This window comes from Ascaphus truei, chromosome 5 (assembly GCF_040206685.1).
Source record: "Ascaphus truei isolate aAscTru1 chromosome 5, aAscTru1.hap1, whole genome shotgun sequence".
Taxonomy (NCBI): Eukaryota; Metazoa; Chordata; class Amphibia; order Anura; family Ascaphidae; genus Ascaphus; species Ascaphus truei.
This window is the reverse complement of record NC_134487.1, coordinates 11,965,356-11,993,177: the sequence shown is the minus strand read 5'-3', so window position 1 is coordinate 11,993,177 and position 27,822 is coordinate 11,965,356. Positions and strand designations below refer to the sequence as shown.

Sequence of the window (27,822 nt, the reverse complement as noted above, 5' to 3'; positions counted from 1 at the left end):
ATAGGGGGTAAGACATAACTGACTTTAGTCCAGAGATGGCCAACTCCAGTTCTCAATGGCCACCAACAGGTCAGGTTTTCAGGACATCCCTGCTGCAGCACCGGTGGCTCCGTCAAAGACTGTCACCTGTGCTGAAGCAGGGATATCCTGCAAACCTGACCTGTTGGTGGCCCTTGAGGACGGGAGTTGGCCATGTCTACTGTATCCCAGCGTGTTTACTCTTTTAACCCTTATTAAGTGTTCGGCCATTTTCTTCATTTGCTTCCCTACTTTGAGTGAGTGAGCTGACTCACTTAGTGAGTGAGCTGACCCCACGTCTTTGATTCACAAGCCAAGGACAGGAATCAGATTTCCAGTTAAAGTTGAAGAACAACGAGCTGACATTCCACTTCCAACCGCATATTGTCTGTCATACAGCGAGCCGGCAAAACAGCCAGTGGAAATAAGTCCTTAAAACATCTTCCCGGGTAGATAAGGTGACTGTGTGGCTTGGTACAGTATGTCCAGGTCATGCAAAGTCCTGCTTTTACATTCCCATGCACTTTGCTGCTAGCAATTCCTCTTTCTGTGTGGCACAATGCATGAAAGGAGGGATATACACACCAGAGATCTCTTGGCTCGCTTTATTCCCTATCTGCAACACAACACTGACTCTGTTGAAAGAGCTGTGCTAAGATCTAAGCCTTTCCCATTCTCTCTGATTCCAGGACAGATGTGGAACTGGAACACTGTGTGCAATGCTCAGGCTGCTACCGAGGGCCGCTATAAATGATGTATCAGTGCCCCCTCTGGTCAGCAGACCATACATTCACTCAGAGCCAGAGATAGTCTGCAGGAAAACTCGTTATCTGCGACATTTATACACACAGCCTAAAACTACTTGCAGCCAAGTGTGTTGCAACAACAAAAGGGCACTTAGGAAAATTACGCCACAATTAACATCCTCACATACTGCACAATGTCCCCCACATAAACGCTGGAATATACCAGTAACAACCCAGCAATTACTCTTTTGGCAAATGATTTAGTTGCACAAAGGTATATGTACAGTATGATTGGAAATGCAGTGGTCTGTGTCCATAAGGGATATATACAGTATCGCCCTCCTAGCAGGTGTGCAATTACTCGCAGAAGAGGTGTTCCCTTATTAAGAGCGACAGTTGTACAGTGAAAACTTTTGCAGAGTAAGAAACTAAAGAAAAATGCAAACATCGCATTCTAATAAAATACTATGCCGTTTATATATTATTATAATGTTATATTGTAATATGTTCCATCTACAGTATATTAAAAAAAAATATGTCTTTAGTCAGGGTCCTGTAAACCCTACCAATAGTTACTGTCCGTTCCCCAAAATACATTTGCAGTGTTATAATCAAGGAGGACTTTTCAAAGAATAAAAAATAAGGTTACACTTTGGGAACGAGGTTGCACGATAAACTTTGCTCTAAGTGACTTGCCAAATAAATTGTGACTTAATACAGGGGGGCTCAGGTCCTCAAGCATATCACAGATCGCTCAATCAGAGGCTCAGTCGAAGACTGAAGCAGGGACTGATTGAGCCACCTGTGCTGACGCAGGGATATCCAGAAAACCCGACCTGTTGGGGGGTTGGGTGGAGGGGGGGGGGGGTTGAGGACTGGAGTTGAGAGCAAAGTTTATTTTATAACGCAACCTCGTTCCCAGGGTGTAACCTTATTTTTTGCTCTTTGAAAAGTCCTTTTTTGGGTGAAAGGACAGTTAGTAACATTTGCCAAAACGACAGTATTGGTCGGGTTTATAGGAGGTGAAGGGTTATATTTGTCGCCTAGTTTTTTTTAATTAAAATTTACACAAATATTCCCCAAAAATGTCAGAAAAAGGCAAACATTAAATGATGTAAATGTGCAGGATGTTGCAAAACCGTCACTAGTTCCCACGTCCCGACTATGATGGAGGAGTTGTTGATTGTTTTTTGTTTCTGTTATATTTCTTATAATGTTTGAATAGATTTCAGGAAACAGTTTTAATGTCTCAGGAGTGGGTCAGTGAGTAAAGGCACTGACTGAAATCAGCGGCACTGAGTTTGAGTATCGCTCCTCGTGATCTTGGACAAGTCACTTTATCTCCCGAGGGCAACAGAATAGATTGTAAGCTCTGCAGGGCAGCTACTTGTGTTACAGCGCTGCATACATGGTCAGCTCTATGTAAGAAAAAAACTATTATTATTATTCCTCTTAAAGCTGCAGACCAAGCAATATCCTGCATTTGCTTTTGTTTTTTTAATACATCAGTTCTGTATTATGAGAAAATACATTTAAACAAAAAAACTATTCTAAATGACTTTTTTAATGTACTGTATTATAATGTAACAAGCATTTTTTGTTTCTATAGCAACCATTTACAAAGTCACACCCTCTTCATCTTCTGAAACCGACTCTGGCACACCCCTTTTTGAGCCCTGCCCTTCCCCACTGAACTTTGCATCTATGCATCTTTGATCCTCTTCTGCTGCACTGACAGCCATTTAGTGAACCCCTGAGCCAAATCTCACCGATCTATCGGCAACTTAGATCATTATTGATCATTGTGTTGATTGTATTGACACACATATTAATGGGGGGGGGGGGGGAGAAGAGACACCGGCAGCTTGGACCGCTGCTTTAAATAAAGAAATGTGGTAGAAAATGCATCTATCTGCCACTAGCTCGTATTTCTTTTATATTGTTGGGTCTCTTTGTGACCCCTAAACAAGGTGTCACAAACATTCCTGTGGTCCTGTCCCAGCTTTGTTGGGCCGTTATAGAGAGAGTGAGCATTTCATATTAATAAAGGAGATCATCCTGGGACTGTGTGGTCTCTTATATGAAGATATATGTCAAAACAATGCTGCGAGGCCAGCACTGCACATGTACAGTGAGTCATTCCGGCTGGGTGAACAATACATGATCCTAGTGATGTGATAGGCTAATACAAAGCGCATGGCCATGCCAGCACTGGGTCAGGTCAAGTGGCCCATCAAACCCAGAACAGGACAATCTACAGTATGGATTTATGTATAGACACTCCATAAATGTGTAGTACTATTTTAAAAGCCGTTCTAGTATATATATGTTACAATATCCATGGGTATTGAATTCCTCAGGTCAATCAGACATGGTAAATAAAGTCTAGGCTGTAAGTACCATCCTGTGATGGCAGAAAGGCAGACTTTCACCTTTCCTGACCTGTTGGGGGAAGGAGGTGGGGGGGGGGGGCTTGAGGACTGGGTTGCGCCCCCCTATCCTGGGGACAAAGTGACAAACTCAAGTATGATAGACATTTCTTCTTCTGTGTGCAGTATTTGCAAAAAAACAAACATAACACGGCCATTAGCAGAGATTAATTGACCTGGGATCCTTAATGAGTTTCTACATTAAAAAAAAAAAAAAAAAAGCATATCCCAGTAATACATTCCTCTGACTTTCTGCTAATTAAAACATTTCTGATTGGTAGAATTTCAGTGGGTGGCTCTGCTCTGCCAAGCTCCACTTTCCCTTTGAAAGATCTAATGAGCGAGGTTTTGTATTCACAGCTAACAGATCCCCTGCTGCACTATCGCATCTGCCTCCGTTTGCAAGGATTTTATACACTTAACCCCGTGCGCTGGGCTGCATTGCCTCGGAGATCTATCATTAGTATATCTTGCATATTTTTATGTATACGCCTAAATCCTCTTACAGACTTGGGAATTGAATTTGTGTTATGTAGATTCTAATGTTGTTTCATATAGTCGGTCAGGAGGTGTGCTATAGTGGTAAGGTGTATCTGCTGCACATCCTGTCCCGTCTGCTTACAGTGTGTACCTGTGAGCTTGAGAAAATAGCGTTCTCTGCCTTTGCTCGATCTGATCCGCCTGTAATTAGGTAATATTATCATTGTTTTCTCACCTCTCCACTGTTGGGTACTGGGAATATTCCACCATCCAGGAGGCATTTAATGATTGAGATAATGCAAACTGTGTATGTATATAGTATGTGTGTGTATGTATGCATGTCTTTATTTATATAGCACCATTAATGCACATAGTGCTTCACAGCAGTAATATACTGTACGTGACAATCATGTAAATAATAAATAATATAAATAACACATAAAAGGGGAGAAGTGCTTCAGACATAAAAGGAACATTGTGGAAGAGGAGTCCCTGCTCCGAAGAGCTTACAATCTAATTGGTTGGTAGGAAGAACGTACAGAGACAGTAGGAGGGCGTTCTGGTAAGTGCGTCTGCAAGGGGCCAAGGTTAATGTAGGAGGTGTTAATTATCAGCCATGGAGCTACTCATATGCTTCCTTAAGCAGGTGTGTTTTAAGGTGGGTCTTATATGTGGGTAGAGAGAGGGCTGGTCGGATATTGAGGGGAAGGGCATTCCAGAGGTGTGGGGCAGTCGGTGAGAAAGGTTTAAGGTGGGAGAGGGCTTTAGATACAAAGGGGGTAGAGAGAAGACATCCTTGAGCAGAACGCAAGAGTCGGGAGGGTGCATAACGAGAAATTAGGGCTGAGATGTAAGGAGGGGCAGAAGCGTGTAAAGCTTTAAAAGTGAGGAGGAGAATTAAGTGCGAGATGGGGGATTTGATAGGAAGCCAGGAGAGGGATTTCAGCAGAGGAGACACTGAGACAGATTTAGGAAAGAGTACAGTGATTCTGGCAACAGCATTTAGGATAGATTGTAGGGGAGACAGGTGAGAGGCAGGGAGGCCAGACAGCATGTATATGTATATACAGTGTGTGTAGTGTATTGTATTATATGTCTTTATTTATTTAGCGCCAAAAGTGTACTCAGTGCTTCACAAAGAATACAGTACAGGGAATTATAAAAATACAATAAGCGCAGTAAAATCAGACAATAGGAAAAGAAATCCCTGCCCCGAAGAGCTTACAATCTGAGAGGTTTGAGGGGAAACTTACAGAGACAGCAGGTGAGGGAATAAGTGCAGTAGATGGGTGTGCTTGGCCATAATGGGTGGTAGGAGTGACTGTGGGACAGTAGCCATGAGTGCAGGGTGTTGGGGTGCTTAACTTGTGGGGTGAGTTTCAAGGTTGGTCAGTATTAAATCAGAAGGTTAACACCATTTACAGGGGAAGAGATGGCAGGGAGGCGTGGGTGAGAGCAGGTGTGTGTCTTAGTTCAGGCTTAGGGGAGATCCCCAGCAGCAGGAAGGAGTAGATAGAGGATTTGTGTGGGTGTTTTTTTATTGAGGAGTAAAGAAGTTGTTGGGAGGGAGGTGTATAAATAATGTGTGTGTGTGTGTGTGTGTGTATATACAGGCATACCCCGCATTAACGTACGCAATGGGACCGGAGCATGTATGTAAAGCGAAAATGTACTTAAAGTGAAGCAGTACCTTTTTCCCACTTATCGATGCATGTACTGTACTGCAATCGTTATATACGTGCATAACTGATGTAAATAACGCATGTGTAACAGGCTCTATAGTCTCCCCGCTTGCGCACAGCTTTGGTACAGGTAGGGAGCCGGTATTGCTGTTCAGGACGTGCTGACTGGCGCATGTGTGAGCTGCCGTTTGCCTATTAAGCGAGATGTACTTACTCGCGAGTGTACTTAAAGTGAGTGTACTTAAACCGGGGTATGTCTGTACAATGTGTGTGTGTGTATTTGTATATATATATATATATATATATATATACACATAGACACATATATACACATAGACACACATACACAAACACATACACTGCATATACATAGATACACACAAACACTGTATATACATATTCACACACACTATATATATATAGTGTGTGTGAATATGTATATACAGTGTTTGTGTGTATCTATGTATATGCAGTGTATGTGTTTGTGTATGTGTGTCTATGTGTATACAGTGTATGTGTGTGTATCTATGTACTATATATATAGTGTGTGTGTATGTGTGTCCACTTTTTGGTGTGCCTATCCCTTTGTTATACAGCGTGTCCATAAATTATTTGCCCATTAAAATTTATTAAGGCTTATAATAGGTGGAATAATTTATGTACACCCTGTATGTATATACATGTGTGTATGTGTGTAAAAAAAACCAGAGGATTATAGGCACACAAAGCTTGTACAGTATAACACCAAAAATAACACGCAAGTGGTCTTGTGTAAAAGTATCAAAAGGTTTAAATGGTAGTTGATACTGTACTACCAATAAACCTCTTGATACTTTTTCACAAGACCACATGAGTGCCAACCTCATTATATTCTGGGACTCACGGTGGGACCCACCTTGTTGCCGAGTGACTTCTGCTGAGCACCGGTGGCAAGCATTAGGCTGCGTCCATTCTCCCGAAGACCGCGCGGAGGCGTGGGTGCGCGCGATGTGATGTGTGGGGCGTGTCTATGGGCGTGTCTGGGGCATTGTCGTGACGTCACAGAGCTGGTTTGTCCTCATTGGGCGAACCGCTCACGTGACCTGGCCGTCGCGCCGTGGAATCAAATTTAACTGAATCCTCGCGCACTCCCTCGCACTGTCGCATGCGCGGTCCATGGCTGCGATGATTGCCTTAAGGCATTGTGATCGCGCCACGCACACCTCCGCGCGGTCTTCGGGAGCATGGACGCAGCCTTATGGTTATCGTGAGTGCACCACGCTTTTGAATTGTCAAGAATGACCAATATACACATCAAAAAACAATTAAAATTATATAAATACTTCGTCTAACCGTGGTCCGAGGAATAAGACACAGCACTGTAGAATAATGTTCAAAAAAAACATATATTGTAGTCCAATAAAAAAAGAAAGACTTTTCAGTCTCCTCCGGTACTACAAAGGGATAGGCACACCAAAAAGTTGCAGAAAATGTACTTTATTAGCCCAACATTTCGGCTACGCTCTGGAGTCAAGGGTCGCAGAAACGTTGGTTCAATAAGATACATTTACTGGAGATTTTTGGTGTCCCCATCCCTTTGTTATTTTGTATAGTTTCTTGTAGGTGCTTTGATAGTAGCACCCTCTCCAGCAGTCTGGCTTATACAGCTCAACCCGTTATACTTGCGATTCGTTACAACGCGAATCCGCTTATAACGCGATGCTGCAAGCGTGGCTCCTAATTTTCGTATTTATGAATACTTTACAACACGATTATTGGTATCTTAAATAGTTTATTGAACAATGCATACAATTGTACATTATTTCTATTTTTGTGTTGGTTTAGTCTATATATATATATATATATATTTATTTATCTTCCATTATAAACAGTGCTTCCTAACCCATTGAACAGTGACTTGAAGGTCCTTAATGCAACATGTGTGTTGTGCTGCCAGACTATTCATTACTAAGTAATGGGCAAATTCAAGGTCGCAACTTATACACAACTATAATACATTCTGTTTAAAGAGCATATCCTGCATTGTATTGGTTATTAAACCCACATTGCTACATTAAGTGACAGTGATCCAGCGATTTCCTCTAAGCAAAGTGACTGGCGGCTTTAGTTTGGTGCCAGTAGCTGCTTCTCAGGCTTGTTGGTACAGTGTGACCGTGCATACTCATTGGATAAAGTCGGCATGTTCTCTGTGTTGCAGGTGCACCAGGAAAGAGAGGTGCGAGCGTTCCCATGAGCCCAGAAGGTTCGCATCGGAGATGAAGCAGTGTGTTCGACTGACGGTCCATCCAAACAACATCTCTGTCTCCCAATACAACGTCCTGGTAAGGCTTGCTCAGTATTTACACCGTGTCTAGAAAGGGCAGCAGGAGGAAAGATCAAGCAGACGTCCGTGTCCGGGCGGCGGGGGGAATGTTTTACCCTTTGTGAATTCTATGTAATCCCTGAAGTTCAAACTACGTGGAGAACATGAATGAAAGTGTTGGAGCTGGGAACAGACCCTGGTATCTATTATGAACATAACCAGGAGGATGGTCAGCCCGTGCTGTCTCGTTGTTTTAGGGAGCGGGTGCAATAGTGTGATACAGAGCAGGGGTGCTCATCTCCTGTCCTTGAGCCACCTCCCCCACCCCCACAGATTAGGTTTTCACGGGATCCCAGCTTCAGCACAGGTGGCTCAATCAGAGGCTTAGTCAAAGACTGAGCCTCTGATTGAGCCACCTGTGCTGAAGCAGGGAAAGATTGAGCCAGCAAGGATATCCAGAAAACCCGACCTGTTGGGGGGGGGGGGGTTGAGGACTGGAGTTGAGCATCCCTGGATTAGAGGGGGAGTTACTCGATGCTCAGTTTTAGGGGGTTATTAATTAAACTCCGTTATGGGTTTATCACACCCCAAATGTGTTAACCCATATCGGAGCTGGCGCCTCTGGGGGTGTCAGTGTCTCTGCCCGTTTTTTTTTCTTTCTTTAGATAAACCTATTGTCTGACTACGAAATTGATTAAGACAGTTAATCCCGGATGCAATGCACTGCAATAACAGATTGAGGATAACAGAGTCATGACACAGATGGGCCTGCACGTCAAATAGGGTATCTTGTCCTACATGACATTTTTTCCTGCTTGCATTTGCATCAGATTGAAAAAGAAGTGGCTTACCTGTGTTTCTCACGTGTCCCATATTGATATATTTATACCGCCCAATAAAGAGTATAAAATAACAGAAGAGATAAAACAAAGTAATCTCACGTAACTCTCACATAACTCCTAAATCACTATAGGAACGCTGCTTCAGCGCTCATCTCAGGCTCAGTTAAAGAGACTTATTTAAAGTAATGTTTCTTTTTAACGGGTATTAAACGGTTGTCTTATTCTGTAGCGGCAGTGACAGGAGAAGACATTCGGACGCAGATAAAGACCATAGAAATCCCAGTAGGTCAAACACAAGAATACTAAGAGGCTAATCCAATATATCCCCAAGGGTATCCCCATTGACTTGAATACCGGCTGACGGGCGGCCGATTATTTTGAATTACCCTCTTAGAAAAAAGACAACTGTTTAATAACATATAATAATAAAAAAAAAAAATACTTTGTATGAGATTACTCTTTGAAGGGGTCCAGGATGTCACTTCAACACCTCTTTCCCACATTCCTCCCATCGAGGATGATTGAATTTTTTTTTTTTTAACATTGGTTCTTTATAATTCACAGTTTCTGTTTTGAACCAAACAGTGATGTTCCGTAAAAACGAGAGAATGTTGCTGAATCGTCCTTGGGAGCTTAAGAGCCGGTTGTAAGAGATTTGTCTAATGGCCAAACAATTGCTTCTGAATTGGTATCTAGAGGCTATAGAGACCTATTACCCTATGTATCAAGCTCCCGTCCAGACTGGGAATTGAGGAAAACCTCAGGAGGTTCAATACATTCACAAACCAGTAAATGCATGGAGACCTCTGACGTTCAGATTGCATGGAGAGCACATCCATTCATTTCTGTTAGCAGAGCTGAATTGCAGTTGCATTTGTAACATCTCCACAATCTTGTCTCTTCTTTGGGGAACTGTAATTGTCAGGGCAAAGCATTGAAAACAGGACTGTAACTTGGAACCAGGATGTGTCCAGCGTTTTAGAAAAAGCTTCAGTTTTGCCTGCGTAGGCGTCTACACTCAGATTCAAGCAGCTTTATTCAGTACAGAATATATAACACATTCACTTAAACTCTCAAGGTAAACCTCTAGTGTAATGGAAACAAAAAGAAAACAGCGCACAACGCCAAATAGTGAAGCAAGTATAAACCTCTAGTGTAATGCCTGATAGAGAAGAATACTTGGTCAGTTGAAACTTGAGAGCACTATTCATTAAACTGCGAGAACGGCCCTTCTGGAAACACATATTGCCGTGTTCGTCAGCTGAGTTCATGCATGTCCTGTCCGTAGGTTTTAAAGCACAGTTGGGTTGCGGCTGTGCAAATCTTTGCAAATCTGTGCAAATCTGTGCAGTCTGCAAATAAAGACACAACACACACATTAAAGTGACAGTATTCACATGCTGTTCAGTATGCTGCAAGATAGCCGCTCAAATCTCGCACGTTTTGCAGGCCAATAGGAAGCTGCAACTTGAACCATTGCAGCTTCCTGTTAGTAAAACCTCCCTGGAAATAATGCAGGTAACTTCACAATTAAGTGTCTTAGGACTTGGGTGTCCCCTGGAGCTGACATTAACCGCTTCAGCTCTGGGGGACCTCCAGGTTTGCATCCTGCAAAAAAAAAAATAGGAGAGGAGAGGGAGGGGTCATAATTACTGCTTCAAAGTATTAATGAATATAGTTGTTTTGTATAATACAGTAATAAATAAAAGGATCAACTCGCCTAGTAATGGATTTACTGTAGTTATGGATTATGTTTACTATATATACTTATGGTGTTCCCATAAGATACTTTGAAGCACCAGAAGATACCTACCGGCTTATTCAGTTGAAGGTAATAGCACCGTTTGTTAGATATGGACGTTTGTCCCTTTAAAACTGTGTAATTCAAGAACCTACATTTAAAAAAGAAAAAAAAAGAGTAATTGATTTTCTTTTGCAAAAATGCACTTGATTGCAGTCTTTTGGGGTAATTATTTGCAGCAGAATTATTTTAAAGATGTGCTAGATCTATGTTAAATGGATCTTCTGTTCACAGCACTGAAGAATAACAATACTATTTCAGCATAATGTGCTCATCCTTGAAATCGTCAATTTCTTTGAACGTTTTAGCTTTTCTTGGCTTGAGCGGCCCAATTGTATCTGCATTGCATGAAGCATCAGGTGTACGGAGCGAACACAGTACCATGATTACGCTCACGATTTCCTTAAAAAAAAAAACCCAACTATATCCAATATTGAACAAACTCCGTACTTAACCCGAAGCATCACCAGGACATTTTAATTATGCTCCAATTTAACGTTCGTCTTTCTTTCTTTCTCCTTTGATTTCTGTTTCTTTTCTGCAGCGAGCAGTGTATTCGTGTGTAATAATGGGGCTCTCTTAGCTCAGTGTCGCGAGCAGGGATTTATTGGAATATTGTAACGGGGAAATGTTACAGTGGTTGTTTTTTTTTCTAGTTTGAAAGTTTCACATGTGCGCCCTCAATGTAGCCAAATATTTACCAAGGTGGCGGAAAGAGCAAATAGGGAGTTATGCCGCGTTACCAGCAGAACGTCATATGCAGATAGATATATGATTCGGTAGGACCTCCTGGGGGTTATGCCATATGACCGGGTCGATTCGGTCAATGGGATTTTTCGTGCGGAAGCTCCATGTCAGCATTATCGTACTCTGCAGAGGGGTCGTGCCTTGGCGAGGCTGCAGGCTTATAACGCTTTGGCCACAGACGTTAAATAAATGACCCTTCCTTATGAGAAGGCAATCAGATAAGTATTTAACTGTATGCCTTGTCATTGGGGTGTAGCATTGGGGCTTTTTGTTGTATATTGTTCATTTGGTCACACCCATTAGTACTCCTTTTGGCACAAATATATATATAATTTGGTGGGTGTTGGGTTCAGAGCTTTGCAGGGATTGTGGGTGGTGTGTTTGTTAACTATCACAGGGGTGCGCAAACTGGGGGGTGGAGCGACATTTTCTGGGGGGTGGGGAGGGGCGTAGCGCTTACAGAGGCCCCGTGATTCCCGAAGGCATTTCAATGAAATGTTGGGGGAGCGGCAAAGGGCTCTCTAAGGTCCCTAAGGCTAGGTCTCCGGTGGTGACGGTGGCGCGTGCGGTGACGTGCACTCCACACCAATCACTCACCTCCGTAGTGGCAGGCCCCAGTGTCTCCTTGCGTGTTGGCTCCCGCGGTGCTGTGACGCGTCAGCAAGCAGGGGAGACAAAATGATTGTGTTCCCGTGCGGCGACGCGGTCACGTGGTGCGCCGGGAGCCAATACGAGGGTAGATCGCTTTGACCAATGGGAGCGCAGCTACTGTTGACCAATGGCAGAGTAGCTTTTTGAAACCCATGAGAGGGAAAAAACGTGTTTGTATTATGCCACTGTAACGTTTCCTGCTCCTGTTTGAAAGCTGTGTGGCTGCAATTCCTATGCACATCTCCTTATTGCTTCCCCCCTCCAAATAGTTGGGGACATTTTCCTACCAGAAATAGAGGCAGCAATGTGTGGGATCACCCCTGTTTTGGCCACGCCCTCCGCGCCTCCGATCGCTCCCTACAGACCTCAGATTGCGGTTTCCAGCTGTGCACGCGCCCCCACGACACGCGTCCAGCAGCCTCAATCGGGGACTTAGCCTTACCTTGGCTCAAATGGCTTCTGGCAACGCAGTGTCAAATGATGCTGCGGGTCATGTGACATCAGAATGCCAGAGCCAAGGTAAGGAGGGGGGGGGGGCACGAGCAGGGGAGGGAGAGCTGGCAGGGGGGCGCAGGTCAGAAAGATTGCACACCCCTTAACTATCATACTCTGGGCCAGACCCATAGAAGGGGGCTAAGCTTTAGCTTTATTCATATGAATGGGAGTAACAGCGTGCTAAATGTTAGCACCCTTTTGTGGATCTGGGACTTTCATTTACGTCTCACCTTCATTGAGTGGTATTTTTGTAAAGAAAACAGGGTGCGGGACCTTAATATCCAGACAGCAGAAAACAGTTGGGGCAGATTAAACAAAAAGATATGTCAGAAAAAAAGGATTTGCTTCCTCCCAATTGGTATTCTGGCTCCTTTGCTTATGAGGTTATAATCAATAAATATAATTCCTTGTTGATCAATCTCTACCCAAAAAAAAAAAAAGGTGCTGACCTCTCCGTTCCTGTGAGTTTCACCACAAAGATCGCGCTGATTATTCAGATAAAACCACTTGGCTTTTGCAAGAAATATTGCTTCTAGTGAGAAGGAAGTGTGATCTTTACCTGCTGCAATTCAGTAACAATGGCGTTTTAACACTGTCAACATCTAATTATCATACAGTATATTGGCAAACGGCAAGAAGTTGCCATAATGCAGCAATGCGATACTGTACTGTATATTAAGCATTGTATGTTGTGTGACTCACAGCTGGTACTGGAGGCTTACAACGTTCCCGAGCTCTCTGCCGGCGTCAACTGCACGTTTGAAGACCTGACAGAGATGGACGGGCTGGTGGTCGGAAACCAGATCAAATGCATCTCTCCAGCTGAAAAAGAGGTGCCCAGAATCATCACAGAGAATGGTAAGATCCTGGTACTTTGAGATGTTCACATATTTCACTTAAGTTCACGAACCAGGCTAAATTTCACGCCAAAAATGTCAATCTTGGCCAAAAATTAGACGTCAATGGGCAAGTTCACGCGGCCCTCCTTTACTGCCATTTTCATGAAATAAAATTTAAAAAAGTGGGTCCGGGGAACATCACAAGAGTCTATAGTGGTTCTATTACGTTCCTTGACATGTTTTGCTTGCTTGTGTTTAGACAGATTGGGATTAGAATGGAAGGGGAGGGGGGCTGGGGGATTTTCGTTGGTGTTCTTGATACATGGTTAGTACACAGAGGCTAACCGGTTGGAGGGAAAATGCCTCTTTAATGTAATGCCAATATAATGTGTCCAATTGCTCTGAGACATGAACCTTTTGGAGTATTATACCCCCTTGTATATATATGAAACCAACCCGTCTTGGGGACTGGACCCGAGAATGCCTGGAAACGCGCACTCTAAACGGATAGCAAAATGTCATCTTGCTGTTTTATTTTATGAATACACAATTATTTTTCTCTTCTTAGGTTCTATTATTTAGATCATTGTATTATTCAATGCGTATATTTACCAGTGGTTTTTACTAGTGTTGTATATATTTTTATATCCAATATTTGACCAAGTGTTTAGCGCTTCCTTCTACTTTTGGAATCTGGACGTGTGGGGGATTTCAGGGCAAAAAAGTACTGTAGCTTGCTGCGATTTCTTGTGCTTGCATTGCTTATATGTAGCAGCGTGTATATTGCATCGCTACGGATAATGAGAGATCCCTTTTAATGCACTGAAACAGTATTTCAGAGCGTATGCTTAGATTGCAGAGGGCATACTAATGCAATAGATTTATAACGAGAAGGGAAAAAGGGGGGAGCTGATACAAAATATGAAGGGAAAGAAAAAGGTCAGTTTGAGCCAATAATAGCAAAGGAAGTAAATACATTTGATCTCCTGCTGTGAGTGAAAACACAGCACAGAAAACGGCTTGAAAGGTTCTCAGGGCCTTTAAAGTGCATTCGCGCTTAATCGAGGTCAGAATCAAAGTTTTCAAAATAAATCCTTTATTATCTTCCCCTCTGGGTTCCAGCTTAGGAAAGGGCTCAGCTGAAATAAAATCAAATAGCTTATAGTGAATTACGGGCTGTATTATGAGATCACTCGCTCTTGAATCCAGTGCTCAAGACACTTATTATTAATCAACGATAGGCATTTGTATGTATATGTAGGAACTAATGTCACACAGGGCTATCTGCAGAGGTAGAACATATTTCTACTCGCAGCAGGACACACACAACACGCCACTGAATGAGATGCGAAGGGTGCAACTAACGCTGTGTTTTATCTGTGTGAGGGCAGCAGTGGGCGCAGTATATAACAGGCTGAATAGATTTGTATATAAAGATTGGATTTGTGTTAAAGACATTTTTATTTGCATTTTTTTTAAACTTGACGAGGTCTCATCTTGCCCTTTTCCACCGTTATCTATAAATATAAAAGTGAAAAAATGTTTGTCTGTCAGTTTGTGCCCCCTTTGATTGGCCGGTGGACGGCCACAGCTAATTGGCTTGCGGGATGGGCTGACGTCACTGCCACATTTACGCAGGGCATGACAGTCACACCACTCTTAGCATATCTCCTCCCCAGTCCTGTAGGGTGAGAATAGGGGAGGGGGTGGGGGGTGGCTCTGTGTTTAGGGAATAGAAGAGGACTGCAGAGTGAGAGGTGGCATACACACACACACATCCACACTAATACATGCACACACCGCACACACATCCACACACATACCACACACACACACACACACACACACACACACACACACACACACACACACACACACACACACACACACACACACACACACACACACACACACACACACACACACACACACACACTAATACATCCACACACATACCACACTAATACATACAGACACACACACACACACATCCACACTAATACATACACACCCACACTAATACATACACATACATCCACACTATTACATCCACACTAATACATACACATCCACACATACATACACACATTCCACACAAATACATACACACATTCCACACAAATACATACACATACTACACACCTCCACAATAATACATACACACATGCATACACAAAAACCACACATACACACCACACAAATACATACACACATACCCCACACATATACACATACACACCATACAAATACATACACATATACCACAGACAAATCCATACAGGCATACCCAATACAACCCAATGTATGTATGTATGTATATAGATATATCTATATATCTAAAAGTTAAAAAATGTTTGTCTGTCAGTTTGTGCCCCCTGTGATTGGCTGGTGGACGGCCACAGCTCATTGGCCTGCGAGGTGGGCTTACGTAAAGGCCATGCCTACACAGGGCACGACAGTCAACCACCCTTAGCGCACTGCCGCCACCCCCACTGAGCCGGGAACCAGCCCCCCAGCCGCTTCCGCCACCCCCAGTGAGCCCAAAGCCAGCCCCCCCACCTGCCCCCGGAGCGCACCGCCGCCACCCCAAATGCCTGTGGACACCCTTCCGCCTTCCGCACCCCCCCCACTGAGCCGGCGCCAACAACCAAACCGCCGCTGCCACTGCAGCGCACCACCACCACGCCCACCGGGAACCATCCCCCCACCCCCGCAGCGCACCGCCGCCACCACTTCTGTGCCTGTGAACACCCTCCCGCCTCCCCCCTCCCCCTCACAGCGCCCCACCGCCACCCGCCTCCTCAGCGCGCCGCTGCCCACGCACCCCCCCCTGCCTGTCAACAGGTGGGGGGCCCAGCTGTGAACGGGGAGAAATGGATATCTGAATGGGGGGGCCGGCGCTCTGAACAGGGGTGCCGCATTACTGTGAAGGGGGAAATGCCGGACACAAGAGAGAGGGGGGGTCTGAGGGGAAGTGGGAGACAGAGAGGGGAATGGGGAGAGAGACACAGAGAGGGGGGAAAAGAGAAAGGGGGTGGGAACGGAGAGAGATGGGGGGAGCGGAGAGAGAGGGGGAGCGGCCCCCACTAAGCCAGCGAAATGGGACGGGGGGGGGCAGCACTGTGCATGGGGGGGCCGCATTGTGAAGGGGGGAATCGCCCAAGAAAAGAGAGCGTGGGGGAGAAAGGGGAAGTGGGACACAGAGAGGGGAATGGGGACAGAGATACAGAGGGGGGGGAGTGGAGAAAGAGGGGTGGAACGGAGAGAGGGGGGGAGTGGACAGAGAGAGGGAAGCGGAGAGAGGGGTTGAGTGGAGAAAGAGACGGGGAGTGGAGAAAGAGACAGGGGGAGCGGAGAAAGAGACAGGGGGAGCGGAGAAAGAGACAGGGGGAGTGGAGAGAGAGGGGGGAGCGGAGAGAGAGGGGGGAGTGGAGAGAGGGGGAGTGGGGAAAGAGACAGGGGAGTGGAGAAAGAGACGGGGTAGCGGAGAAAGAGTCAGGGGGAGCGGGGGGAGTGGAGAGAGAGACAGGGGGAGCAGAGAGAGAGAGACAGAGAGCAGAGAGAGACAGGGGGAGCAGATTGAGACACAGGGGGAGTGGAGACAGAGACAGGGAGGAGCGGAGACAGAGACAGGGGGGAGCAGAGAGAGTGTGGGGAGTGGAGAGAGAGGGGGAGCGGAGAAAGAATAGGGGGAGCGGAGAGAGGAGGGGAGCGGAGAGACAGGGGGGGGAGCGGGAAAATTAAATCCTGGGCAACGCCGGGTAGATCAGCTAGTTTTTCATAAAACAAATAGTTGATCATTCGTTCAGGAGATATAAGCATTAGAAATATGGAGTGTCTGGGAAGTTAAAATGGAACCTCTCCCCGAGCTGTCTAGAGGTTGCCATGGCATCCCCAGAAGTTAGTGATTAAGAAAATCGTGACGTTTTAACACTAAAACCAGAGCAGTGCATGCTAAGGGGGAATATACTAACATTATTAAGGGTTACTGGCCATGCACTTCCGTATCCCAGGCTGTGCTGAAAAGCTATGTAATACGGGAGGCGTACGCTTATAGGGGTCCGTGTTAAAATGGATAAGAAGGACTGACGCACTGTGCTCATTTATTAAGGTCTAGCTGCAAAACGGAGGAAAAATGACGGCACCAAGTTTATTAAGATAAAAACATTCACACTGAAACCAACTGGATGTCCATGTTTGATAAATCAGCGGTGGTGTTTCTGCACTGGTTTTGCCCAGATTTCACAGCCGGGAGACTTGAACGACGCAATACAACCAGGCGGTTTTTACATTTTAACATAGGGGTAAAGATGGGGTCTCCGGAGCTGGACCCCGTTAATTTCCGCCATTTCCTTCGATCTGCGGATTTCAGCGGATCAATCACAAAGTGGGGCGATTCACGTTTTGCGTTTAAAAAAATAAAATAAAATCGTTATTACCCACACACGCCGCGGATCCCGTAACCCGTGGACGGGATTGTGGAATCCAAACCCGAGAATTCAGCAATCTATTGGTGGATTCGTAAGAATTTGTCAACAGGTTGCTGGATCCACGGAGACGATTCCACAAACTCGTCCTCCGGTTGTATCCAACGACTGTATTATGTTTAATCTGCGCGGATTACAACCGACAAAATCTGTTTGCGGGTTTTAAACCGCGAAACGGATTGTGGGTTGAAAAACTGATTTGGGCGGATTTGCCAATCTCTAATAGTTTATTTTTAAAATGTGTTACCAGGAAGTAATACATTGAGAGTTACCGCTCGTTTTCAAGTATGTCCTGGGCACAGAGTTATGATGACAAATAATACATGGTTACAAATACAGTTATATAAGTGAACAGGGTATACATTATATACAAGACATTGCATGCACAGGTAGAGATAATATATATTATAGGCGTATGTAGCAGTTACAGACCAGAATAAAACGTGAGACAGCCTTAGTTTTGTAAGAACTTAAACTGGTGGTGGATGTGAGAGTCTCCGGTAGGTTGTTCCAGTTTTTGGGTTCACGGTAAGAGAAGGAGGAACGGTCGGATACTTTGCTGAACCTTGGGACCATGAACAGTCTTTTGGAGTCAGATCTCAGATGATAAGTGCTGCGTGTGGTAGGGGTTAGGAGCTTGTTCACATAGTTACATACAGTAGTGCTAAATTTAGACGACGTGTTGGCCAGTGTGCTTTGGTACACGTCTCCCTATATATGACTCACAACCCTCGTGTCATCCACTACTGTGGACCGGATTACTGTATGCATTCACTAACTGAGACATTAAAAAAGAGGCACTTAACAAAGCTGTCAAAACAGCGAGAGGGCGATGGGCAGCAGTGCAGCGCTCTGACAGCTGCATCCATTCTGCAAACTTCTCTTCTGGAGAGATTCATTGTCAAGGTCCCTCTGAAATTATTGATTAATGGATCTTTCAGGGGAGGAAGAAGATAGTCCGGGTTCCGGGTCAGTCAGGTCGAAAAGTTGCATTTAATCACGGGCTGCTTTATAGAATTATTGCAAGGAATTCAATCTAAATGACATTCTCTTCGGCTAAGGGTGTGGCGGGGGAGAAGAGGATGGGTTATAAGGAGAGCTGAAGGAAGTGATGTGGTTAGGTCTGTCCCTAAATAAGTGCTGCCTGATGATGCAATATGAAGATACTGTAATACACAGGTTATAAAGGTGCAGCCCCTTCCTTAAAATGACCTATCATGGCATGACCTGCTGTCGATTCTCACTTTCTCCACCCCGCCAGGTAGCACAGGGTGATTTTCCATGCACATTTCAAAGAGACTTATCAGAGATACTGTCTTCTCCAGAGCAGAAGACACATTAGGCCGCGACCAAAGTTAGTGTGCGTGTGGCGTCACACATTTTTGTCCTGTAGGTATCCTATGCTGAGGGTGTGTGTATTTATACATACACTGAGATAAAGCAGATATGTCAGATCTTATTCACATATATATATAAGTGCTGCCTGATGATGCAATATGAAGATACTGTAATACACAGGTTATAAAGGTTCAGCCCCTTCCTTAAAATGACCTATCATATATATATATATTTCCCTTTCTGCATGTAGATATAAATACTGGAATGTAATATTTACATATGAAATTACTGTACAAACCTTTATTGATATATTAATCATACACAGATTTGACCTGGCATGAAAACATTAATTTACAGGGATTATTGACAGTCTGCATTTAATAGGAAATTATAAAAATAGGGGAAAAAAAAAACCATACAGGAAAAATATATTGCGATACTCACGTATGTGTATATAACTATATCTATAACGCTGGGATCCAACATCCGACCGGAGAGGGGAGATGGAAATTTGGGGGGGCTCCCTCCTTCAGCCCCCTCCTCCAGTCGGGTCAAAGTTGGATCCCGGCACTGACAGGAAGGAGAGGAAGAATCTCGGGGGCCCAAGAATATACAAGGGTGATTGCCATATTTGTAATGCGCTGTCATGTCACGTAGGCCAAGCGTACCATACAATACACTGAGGCCGCGTCCATGCTGAGCGCGTCCGTGTGTGCGTATGCTTGCACGGCGCAATCAAACACATTGAGGTCTATGCTCACACTCACAGTGCACGTGCACGCCGCCGCGGCTATTTTTTTTACCGCGAGACAGGTTTTTGTCTTTGTCTCACCACAGCCGGGTCATGTGAATGGTTCGCCCAACGAGGGCGAACCTGCTCCGTGAGATCACGGTCGCGCCCCCCCGACACGCCTCCCCATCGCGTCTACCTACAGGACAAAAATGTGTGACGCCACGCGCACACTAACCTTGGTCGCGGCCTAATGTGTCTTCTGCTCTGGAGAAGACAGTATCTCTGATAAGTCTCTTTGAAATGTGCATGGAAAATCACCCTGTGCTACCTGGCGGGGTGGAGAAAGTGAGAATCGACAGCAGGTCATGCCATGTGAACCCTCTAAAAAGGCCCAGAGCCGGCAGAAAATATGATAGGTCATTTTAAGGAAGGGGCTGCACCTTTATAACCTGTGTATTACAGTATCTTCATATTGCATCATCAGGCAGCACATATATATATATATGTGAATAAGATCTGACATATCTGCTTTATCTCAGTGTATGTATACATACACACACCCCCAGCATATGATACCCAATGTGAAATAAATAGTATCTCTAGATTTAAAGAGCAATCCAAGCGGCACTTAAAAAAAACAAAAATCTTTTTTGTTTTAATACACGCAGCCGTTCATTACCTTTATTGAATACCAATGACCTAAGCTGCTGATTGTATCATTTTCCCGTGACCGATAAGCAAAGATCCTGCTTCCCAGGGTTCACTAAATGGCTGCCTTTCAGTTTCAATCAATCCTTCACTCAGTGTAACTCAGCAGCTACAATGTATTCTTATATTACTAAGGTAACATTATCTATCGTTACAGTTTGCAGCTCAAACTGCTGGGAATATTGGCAACAAATTATCACAAACAGGAAAGTGTTTCAGAGATCTTGCAATTCTGGGGAGATGTGCTAAAGCCTGCTATAGTTACATACATAGTTACATAGTTACATAGTAGATGAGGTTGAAAAAAGACATACAGTATGTCCATCAAGTTCAACCTATGCTAAATTTAGACGATTACTTTATCCTATATCTATACTTACTTATTGATCCAGATGAAGGCAAACAAAAAACCCCAGTGTTATATCATGGAATGATATCTCATAAGGGGAAATAAATTACATTCCTTCCCGACTCCAAACATTGGTAATCAGATTACTCCATGGATCAACATCCTTCCCCTGTATACTTATTTGATATATCCCTGTATACCTTTCCTTTCTAAAAAGATGTCCAACCTTTTTTTGGACAAATCTATTGTATCTGCCAGCACAGTCTCCATGGGTAATGAATTCCACATTGTAACTGCCCTTACTGTAAAGACTCCTTTCCTTTGTTGCTGGTGAAATCTTCTTTCCTCCAACCTTAAGGGATGACCCTGTGTCCTTTGTACTTGCCCGTGGGATGAATAGTTCTTTTGAAAGCTCCTTTTACTGTCCCTGGATTTATTTGTATATAGTTATCATATCCCCTCTTAGACACCTCTTTTCTAATGTAAATAAATCTAATTTAGCTAGCCTCTCCTCATAGGTTAGATTGTGGCTCTTCTCTGCACTCTCTCTAGTTCCATAATGTCTTTTCTAAGGAGTGGTGCCCAAAATTGTACTCCATATTCAAGGTGTGGTCTTACTAGTGCTTTGTAAAGGAGCATAATTATGTTTACTTCCCTTCCATCCATTGCCCGTTTGATGCAAGATAAGATCTTGTTTGCCTTTGCAGCTACTGCATGACTTTGGGCACTATTGCTAAGTCTGCTGTCTACAAGCACTCCTAAATCCTAAATTCCTCAAATGTATCCCCATTTAATTTGTAAGTTGTCTGTTTATTCTTGTTTCCCAAATAGCATAAATGCTTTAGAAATCAAAGGATGCTCAGTATATTAAAACTCAATAAAAATAGCATTAAAAGTTGAATAAAAAAATGTAGTAAGTAATTAGCTAATACTACAGAACTGATTTATATATTAAAAAAAACACTTGGAAAATATTGCATGAATTGCTCCTTTAAAGCCGTCAAATGGTGATTATTTGTTGCTGTGTTAACATGGAAGAGTGTATGGAAAGCCTACAATTAGCTTATAAATCAGTGATGTCCGTACCAAGAGCTCTGTGGGTGAGGATGCAAGTAGAGAAGATACTATCATTGCTGAATTCAGGAGCTCTGTAATTCTAATATACTGCTAAATGCTTCAGATACTGGCAATTTGTCCTGTTGTGTTCTAATATGAGCCACTGTGACTCAGAGTATTGTGGCAGTATAATTACAAACACTAGCAGCCTTCTGAATAGATGCCTAGCAGAATGTACCTGCCAGGAGACACTGCCTCAAAAGACTACTACTGGCTCCATTTGAAATCCCTTCTTGCTAATCTCCCTTGCTGGCTGTTCCCTTTCACTGCCTCACCGCTAGTGCAGAACACGCGTGGTTACCAAAGCTCTGCACTGATTGGCTGGTCCCTGGGGGATGTCAGGGCATTTTACACAAGGGCTTCCATGACTTGTAGTTCATCTCTGTGAATACTATTGACAATCAGCAGCTTGGAACAGGCGCCAGGAGGGAATTTGTAGGCGCCTGGGCAATCAGGCACATGGGATTTATCCCACCCAGGGGCGTAGCTACAGATACAGCCACCAGTATTAGAACTGTTGCCTGGGAAACTCTGGGGCAGTCTCACAGTAAATGCCTCAACATTTCTGTGAGATTCTTAATGGCCCATCGGATTAACGCAGCCGGGGGTCCCCGCAGTCCCATTCAGTTTAATATATCCCATGCATTTTTTGCCCCAGAATTGTATCAACGTTTTTTGACTGTAAAACTGCGGCAAAAACGAGGCCAGAATCTGCATCAGAGAAGAGATATCCCCCATTGTATGTCTATGAACGCTGGGGAATGACAGAGGCTCGGGGAGGCAGAGGCTGAAAACCGGGTTTAATCAGAGCAGAGACAAGCAATCCGAGGTCACTCACAGGCATGTGATAAAACACAAGGATAAAGGGGGAAGTGAGGGGAAGGAAGGGAACGGGAAGGAAGACCCTCGCTATAGCCACACTAAAGGGGCTACAATCAGGGGCAAACATCGAATAATAATAAAAAAAGCTGTGTGTGCTGTGCACGCGCATAGTAAGTGAAACTTCTTTGACTTTTGTCGCAGAAATTGACTTATAACGCACGTGCTCGGCACACATGTGTCAGTCAGTGTATGTGTCAGTCAGTGAGTATGTAGGTGCGTGTGTGTCAGTCAGTGTGTGCATGTGTGTCAGTCAGTGTGTGCAAGTGTGTCAGTCAGTGTGTGCATGTGTATCAGTCAGTGTGTGCATGTGTGTCAGTCAGTGTGTGTGCGCGTGTGTCAGTCAGTCAGTGTGTGCGCGTGTGTCAGTCAGTGTGTGTGTGCGCGCGTGTCAGTCAGTGTGTGTGTGCGCGCGTGTCAGTCAGTGTGTGTGTGTGCACGTGTGTCAGTCAGTGTGTGTGCGCGTGTGTCAGTCAGTCAGTGTGTGCGCGTGTGTCAGTCAGTGTGTGTGTGCGCGTGTGTCAGTCAGTGTGTGTGTGCGTGTTTCAGTCAGCGTGTGTCAGTCAGTGTGTGTGCGCGTGTGTCAGTCAGTGTGTGTGCGCGTGTGTCAGTCAGTGTGTGAGTGTGAGTCAGTGTGTGAGTGTGAGTCAGTGTGTCAGTCAGTGTGAGTCAGTGTGTCAGTCAGTGTGTGTGTGTGTGTGTGTGTGTGTGTCAGTCAGTGTGTGTCTCTCTCTCTCTGTGTTGTGTGAATGTCTCTCTGTGTTGTGCCCCCCACCCCTCCTCCTCCCCCCCTCCCACTACTCCAGGCGGAGCTGCGGACTCCCAGCCCCCCCCCCCCCGCGACACGTGGTCCCGTTACCCCCCTCCTCCCGCCTCTCACTACCCCAGGCGGAGCTGCGGACACGGAACTGTGGACTCCCAGCCCCCCCCCGGCGACACGTGGTCCCGACTCCCCCCCTCCTCCCGACTCCCCCCCTCCTCCCGACTCCCCCCCCTCCTCCCGACTCCCCCCCCCTCCTCCCGACTCCCCCCCCCTCCTCCCGACTCCCCCCCCTCCTCCCGACTCCCCCCCCTCCTCCCGACTCCCCCCCCTCCTCCCCTCCTCCCGACTCCCCCCCCTCCTCCCCTCCTCCCGACTCCCCCCGACTCCCACTACCCCAGGCTGATCTTCGGACACGGAGCTGCGGACTCCCAGCCCCCCCGGCGACACGTGGTCCCGTTACCCCCCTCCTCCCGTTACCAAAGCAGGAGTGACAGGGCAGGGGGTGGAGCCTCGGCCTCAGCTATCCCACCACGGAGCAGCGTACTCCACGGCGGGCAGCACCACAGAGCCCGTGCCGGATGAGGGGAATTAAATACCCCTTAACACACCTTACGTGACAGCGAATCACCGGCTGCCAATTAAATTTTGAGGGCCGCCGCCGCCGCATGTCAGCGGGTGGGGGGAGCAGAGCTCGTTAGGAGCTGCGGCGGCGGTTACCCTCCATGATCCCTGGGCTCCTCTCCTCCGACCCCGGCGGCGCTCAGTCAGCGGGACGCAGGAAAGCGGAGGTAGGGAGAAGAGAGGCTGCGCGGCATGGCAGCGGCCGTTAGGAGCGGCGGCTATCGCCGCCGCATATGTCACGGTGTGTGGGGGGCTCGGGGGGGGGGGGTGATTAGGAGCGTCGCCGGCGGCGGCCGCATCTGATTTGTGGAGTGGGTGTGATGTCAGTGTTGGGGTCGGGCTGAGCCAGAACACAGCCCGGCCTCAACTGCCAGCACTGACGTCACATCCGTTTCATTTCTGTCTCCACAATTCTTTTTTGCCCCATCACGAATGAGGCGCCACTAAGGAAGTTTCACTTCAATAACACATAGAAAGAATCCCCTATATTGAGAGCACTCTAAACTGGCTAATAGGGATGTGAAACTGATGATCTCCAATGATGGATATCCTCAGACTGAATAGGTGACAACTAAATTGAAATGAAATGGTGAATTAATTAAAATAAACTTTATTAAGAGAATAACTCAAGTGATAAAATAGGTGGACTAAGTTCCTTAGTTCACCTATTTTATCACTTGAATTATTCTCTTAATAGAGGGCTCTCATTATAAGGGATTCTTTCTCCTATGTGTTATTGTCATTCACAGGCAGCAGTATAATTTTAGGGGTTAGGCAAAGGCAAAGTCCAGAAGCGATCCGAGGTCATAACAGAGAAGCAGGAAGCAAATACTTCGCTAAGAGGCAGAGTGTTGCAGTTCCAGTTCTTAAATAGGTTTCAAAGCAGGAAGTGGGCCTAGGTCGCAATGCCTCTGGGGGTTGTAGTTTTTCTAATGTCTCCAGCCTGGTGGACATTAATAGTACTGCATCATGAGGACAGAACTAGATTCTTGCCAGGCACTAATGAACATGTCTATATTATAAAGGGAAAACTGGGGCAGTTCTTATCAATATGTACCACATGTATTAAAGAAAATAATCCCTTTGAAAGCAATTGTATGTATGTATGTATATATGTATATATATCTTTATTTATATAGAGCTAATAAAGTACATAGCGCTTCACAGAAGTAATATACGTGACATAATAATATAAATAACACATAATGGGAATAAGCGCCTCAGACATAAAATAACATTAGTAAAAAGACTCCCTTATCATTTCTTTTGCTGTCTTTGACTGTTTTTTGCCCCACAATTGTACCAGTTGTGCCCCCAAAAATTGAATACAAGGTCACCACAGACTCAATTTTTCTTTGCATGGTTCTTATAGAGCCAGAAAAAGTTATTTACTAGCAATTCTGTAATGGTATCAGGCAGAAACACATGATTGCACACAATGCTTCACCGTGTGCAGCAGACTTTCTAGGAATATATTCTAAGGACGTGTAATGCATGCAGAAGGAATATAACAATAAAGGCAATTAATGGCAAGTTCACAAGGCAGCAGTTTGCATTGTTTTTAGTGTCGTATAGAATCTGTAAAAATAATGGCTAATTCTGCCTAATTAACACTAGGAGCTATATATCAACGCACAGCAAACTTGTTTTGATGCTGTGCACTAATATTTGCTCCAAAGATGTGCCCCATGTACCATACTTTCTGCTCCAGTCTCTTGCATCTGGCACAGAATTTTAAGCGGGGAAGTTCACGTTTTCTTGGGACCTGGCAGATTTTTGGAAGCAGATCGAAAAGGAGAAAAAGTGACACAGTTTGATACATCTCATTATAACCTGTGTACTTCCTCCCTAACTCGCCCTTCTGACACTCAGCAAATTGCAAGCTGACAGTATACACGGGGCAAAAAGGGGAGGGAAATCCCTAGTATATTGACGCAAAACAGAAGTGACACAATGCGCGCGTCCTGAATGTTTCTCCGGAGATGCCTTAGTACATAAACGCCTGTAAATTCAGACTTTAAACAATTAAACAAACAAAATTATTCGGACTCTTCTAAATACCCTCAATTAAGATGCTAAATAATGTTTCATCAATCAAGTATGAGGGATATCTTCGGCGCTTACGAAGGCCCAGATTTACTAAACCGCATAAAGACATATTACGTTAGGGTCCATTCATGTGTTTGGCGAACATCTGATTTCAGATTAACTTCTTAGAAGAGTAACCACAAGTGGATCTACATTTAATTCCAAGTGCCAGCTCTGGGGGGCAAAGTAATATATCTACACTAATGTACCTCGATTTTGTTTATGTGGAACAATCTTTTAAGGCAGCTGTTCTAGTCTTCACATGTTGGTATACTTAGCTAGGACTACATAAAAAAAAACCCACATAACATTAAACAGACCTAAGCTGTTCTTGGCCTTGTTAAACATTCTTGAATATACTGTAGGTGCAACATATAAATGATGTTATTCTTCCACTGCAGGTGACCATCACATTGTTCAACTTCAACTGAAGTCCAAAGAAACTGGGATGACTTTTGCCAGTACAAATTTTGTCTTCTACAACTGCAGTGTTCACAACTCGTAAGTACTGTTTTGTATGCCTGTATAATAGTTTTTATACAGCGCCATATAGTTATATCATACCTACAAATTAGCCTATGGATGGCTTTGTTAGTTTGAAGCAATAATACAAGCAAACAATATGAATGATGTGATGCAGTAGAGTCCTGGGAAATCAAAATGGATTTTTCGTGACGAAAATGAAATAGAGTCCATAAGGAATTCTGAACCACAGAAATATATCTTTATCAACCAGCGAGAGCATATATAGATAAGGATAGTTAAGGATAGAGTTAATGCAGAGTCTTGAGGCACACCAACAAAGCGATCCATAGAAGTAGAGGAGGAATTGGCAAAAAGGTAAACGAAAGAAGCTGTAGGAGGAGAACCATGAGAGGGCAGGGCCACGGATTGTAAGAGAGTGAAGAATTTGGAGTGGAATAGTGTGGTCAACAGTATTGAAAGCAGATGAGAAATCCAGATGCTGTTTACATGTGCTTTGGCAATATGTAGGTCATTAGCTACTTTTGTGAGTGCGGATTCCGTTGAGTATTCTGTGTGGAAGCTCGACTTCTGCGAGGATCAAGTAGGTAACGGGATTTGAGACAATAAAGTATGCATAAAGAAACAAGGTGTTGCATAAGGTAGAGGCAAAGGGCAAGGAAGAAGCAGAACAACAGTTAGAAAGGAAGGTAGGGTCCAATGTGTTATTGAGAATAGATCAGATAAAAGCTTACTTTGGAAGAGCTGGAAAAGTCCCAGAGCAAAGGGATGAGTTAAAGATAAAATACGAGTGAGAAGAAACTAGAAGTTTAAGGAGATAGGAGGGAATGGTGTCAAGGCTACATGTGGTGGAGGCTGAGGAGAAGAACAGCTGAGACACTACTTCTGTAACCAGAGAAAAGGAGTAAAAGGTAGAGGAGTATTAGGAAGAAGAATCATGGAGGGGACAGAGGGTTTTCTCTTTGGATATCTTCCACCTTTTCCTTGATATAATCTGCAAAGTCTTGTGGTGTAAGGGAAGGAACAGAGCATTTTGTAGAGGGAGCCCGAAGAAGGGAATCAGACAGAGAGGAGATGACATTGGTTGAACTTGTGTTTATTTATTAGAAAGGTTAAGTGGCTTTCCTTGGCAAAAAAAAAGAGCAGAGTTAACGCAGAAGATGACAAATTTATAGTAAATTAAATCTGCTAGAGTGTGGCATCATCCAGAGTCATTCAGCATTAC

The 27,822-nt window shown here is 44.6% G+C and overlaps 1 protein-coding gene across 1 annotated transcript in view; it reads left to right on the top strand.

Moving 5' to 3' along the window:
• PLXNA4 (plexin A4) overlaps positions 1-27,822 on the top strand; it is a 796,616-nt gene that overhangs the window by 521,475 nt on the left and 247,319 nt on the right. The window contains exons 6-8 of the mRNA XM_075599345.1: positions 7,553-7,676; positions 12,898-13,051; positions 26,516-26,615. Of these exons, the coding sequence (XP_075455460.1) occupies positions 7,553-7,676; positions 12,898-13,051; positions 26,516-26,615 (378 nt within the window). The remainder of the gene's footprint in view (positions 1-7,552; positions 7,677-12,897; positions 13,052-26,515; positions 26,616-27,822) is intronic.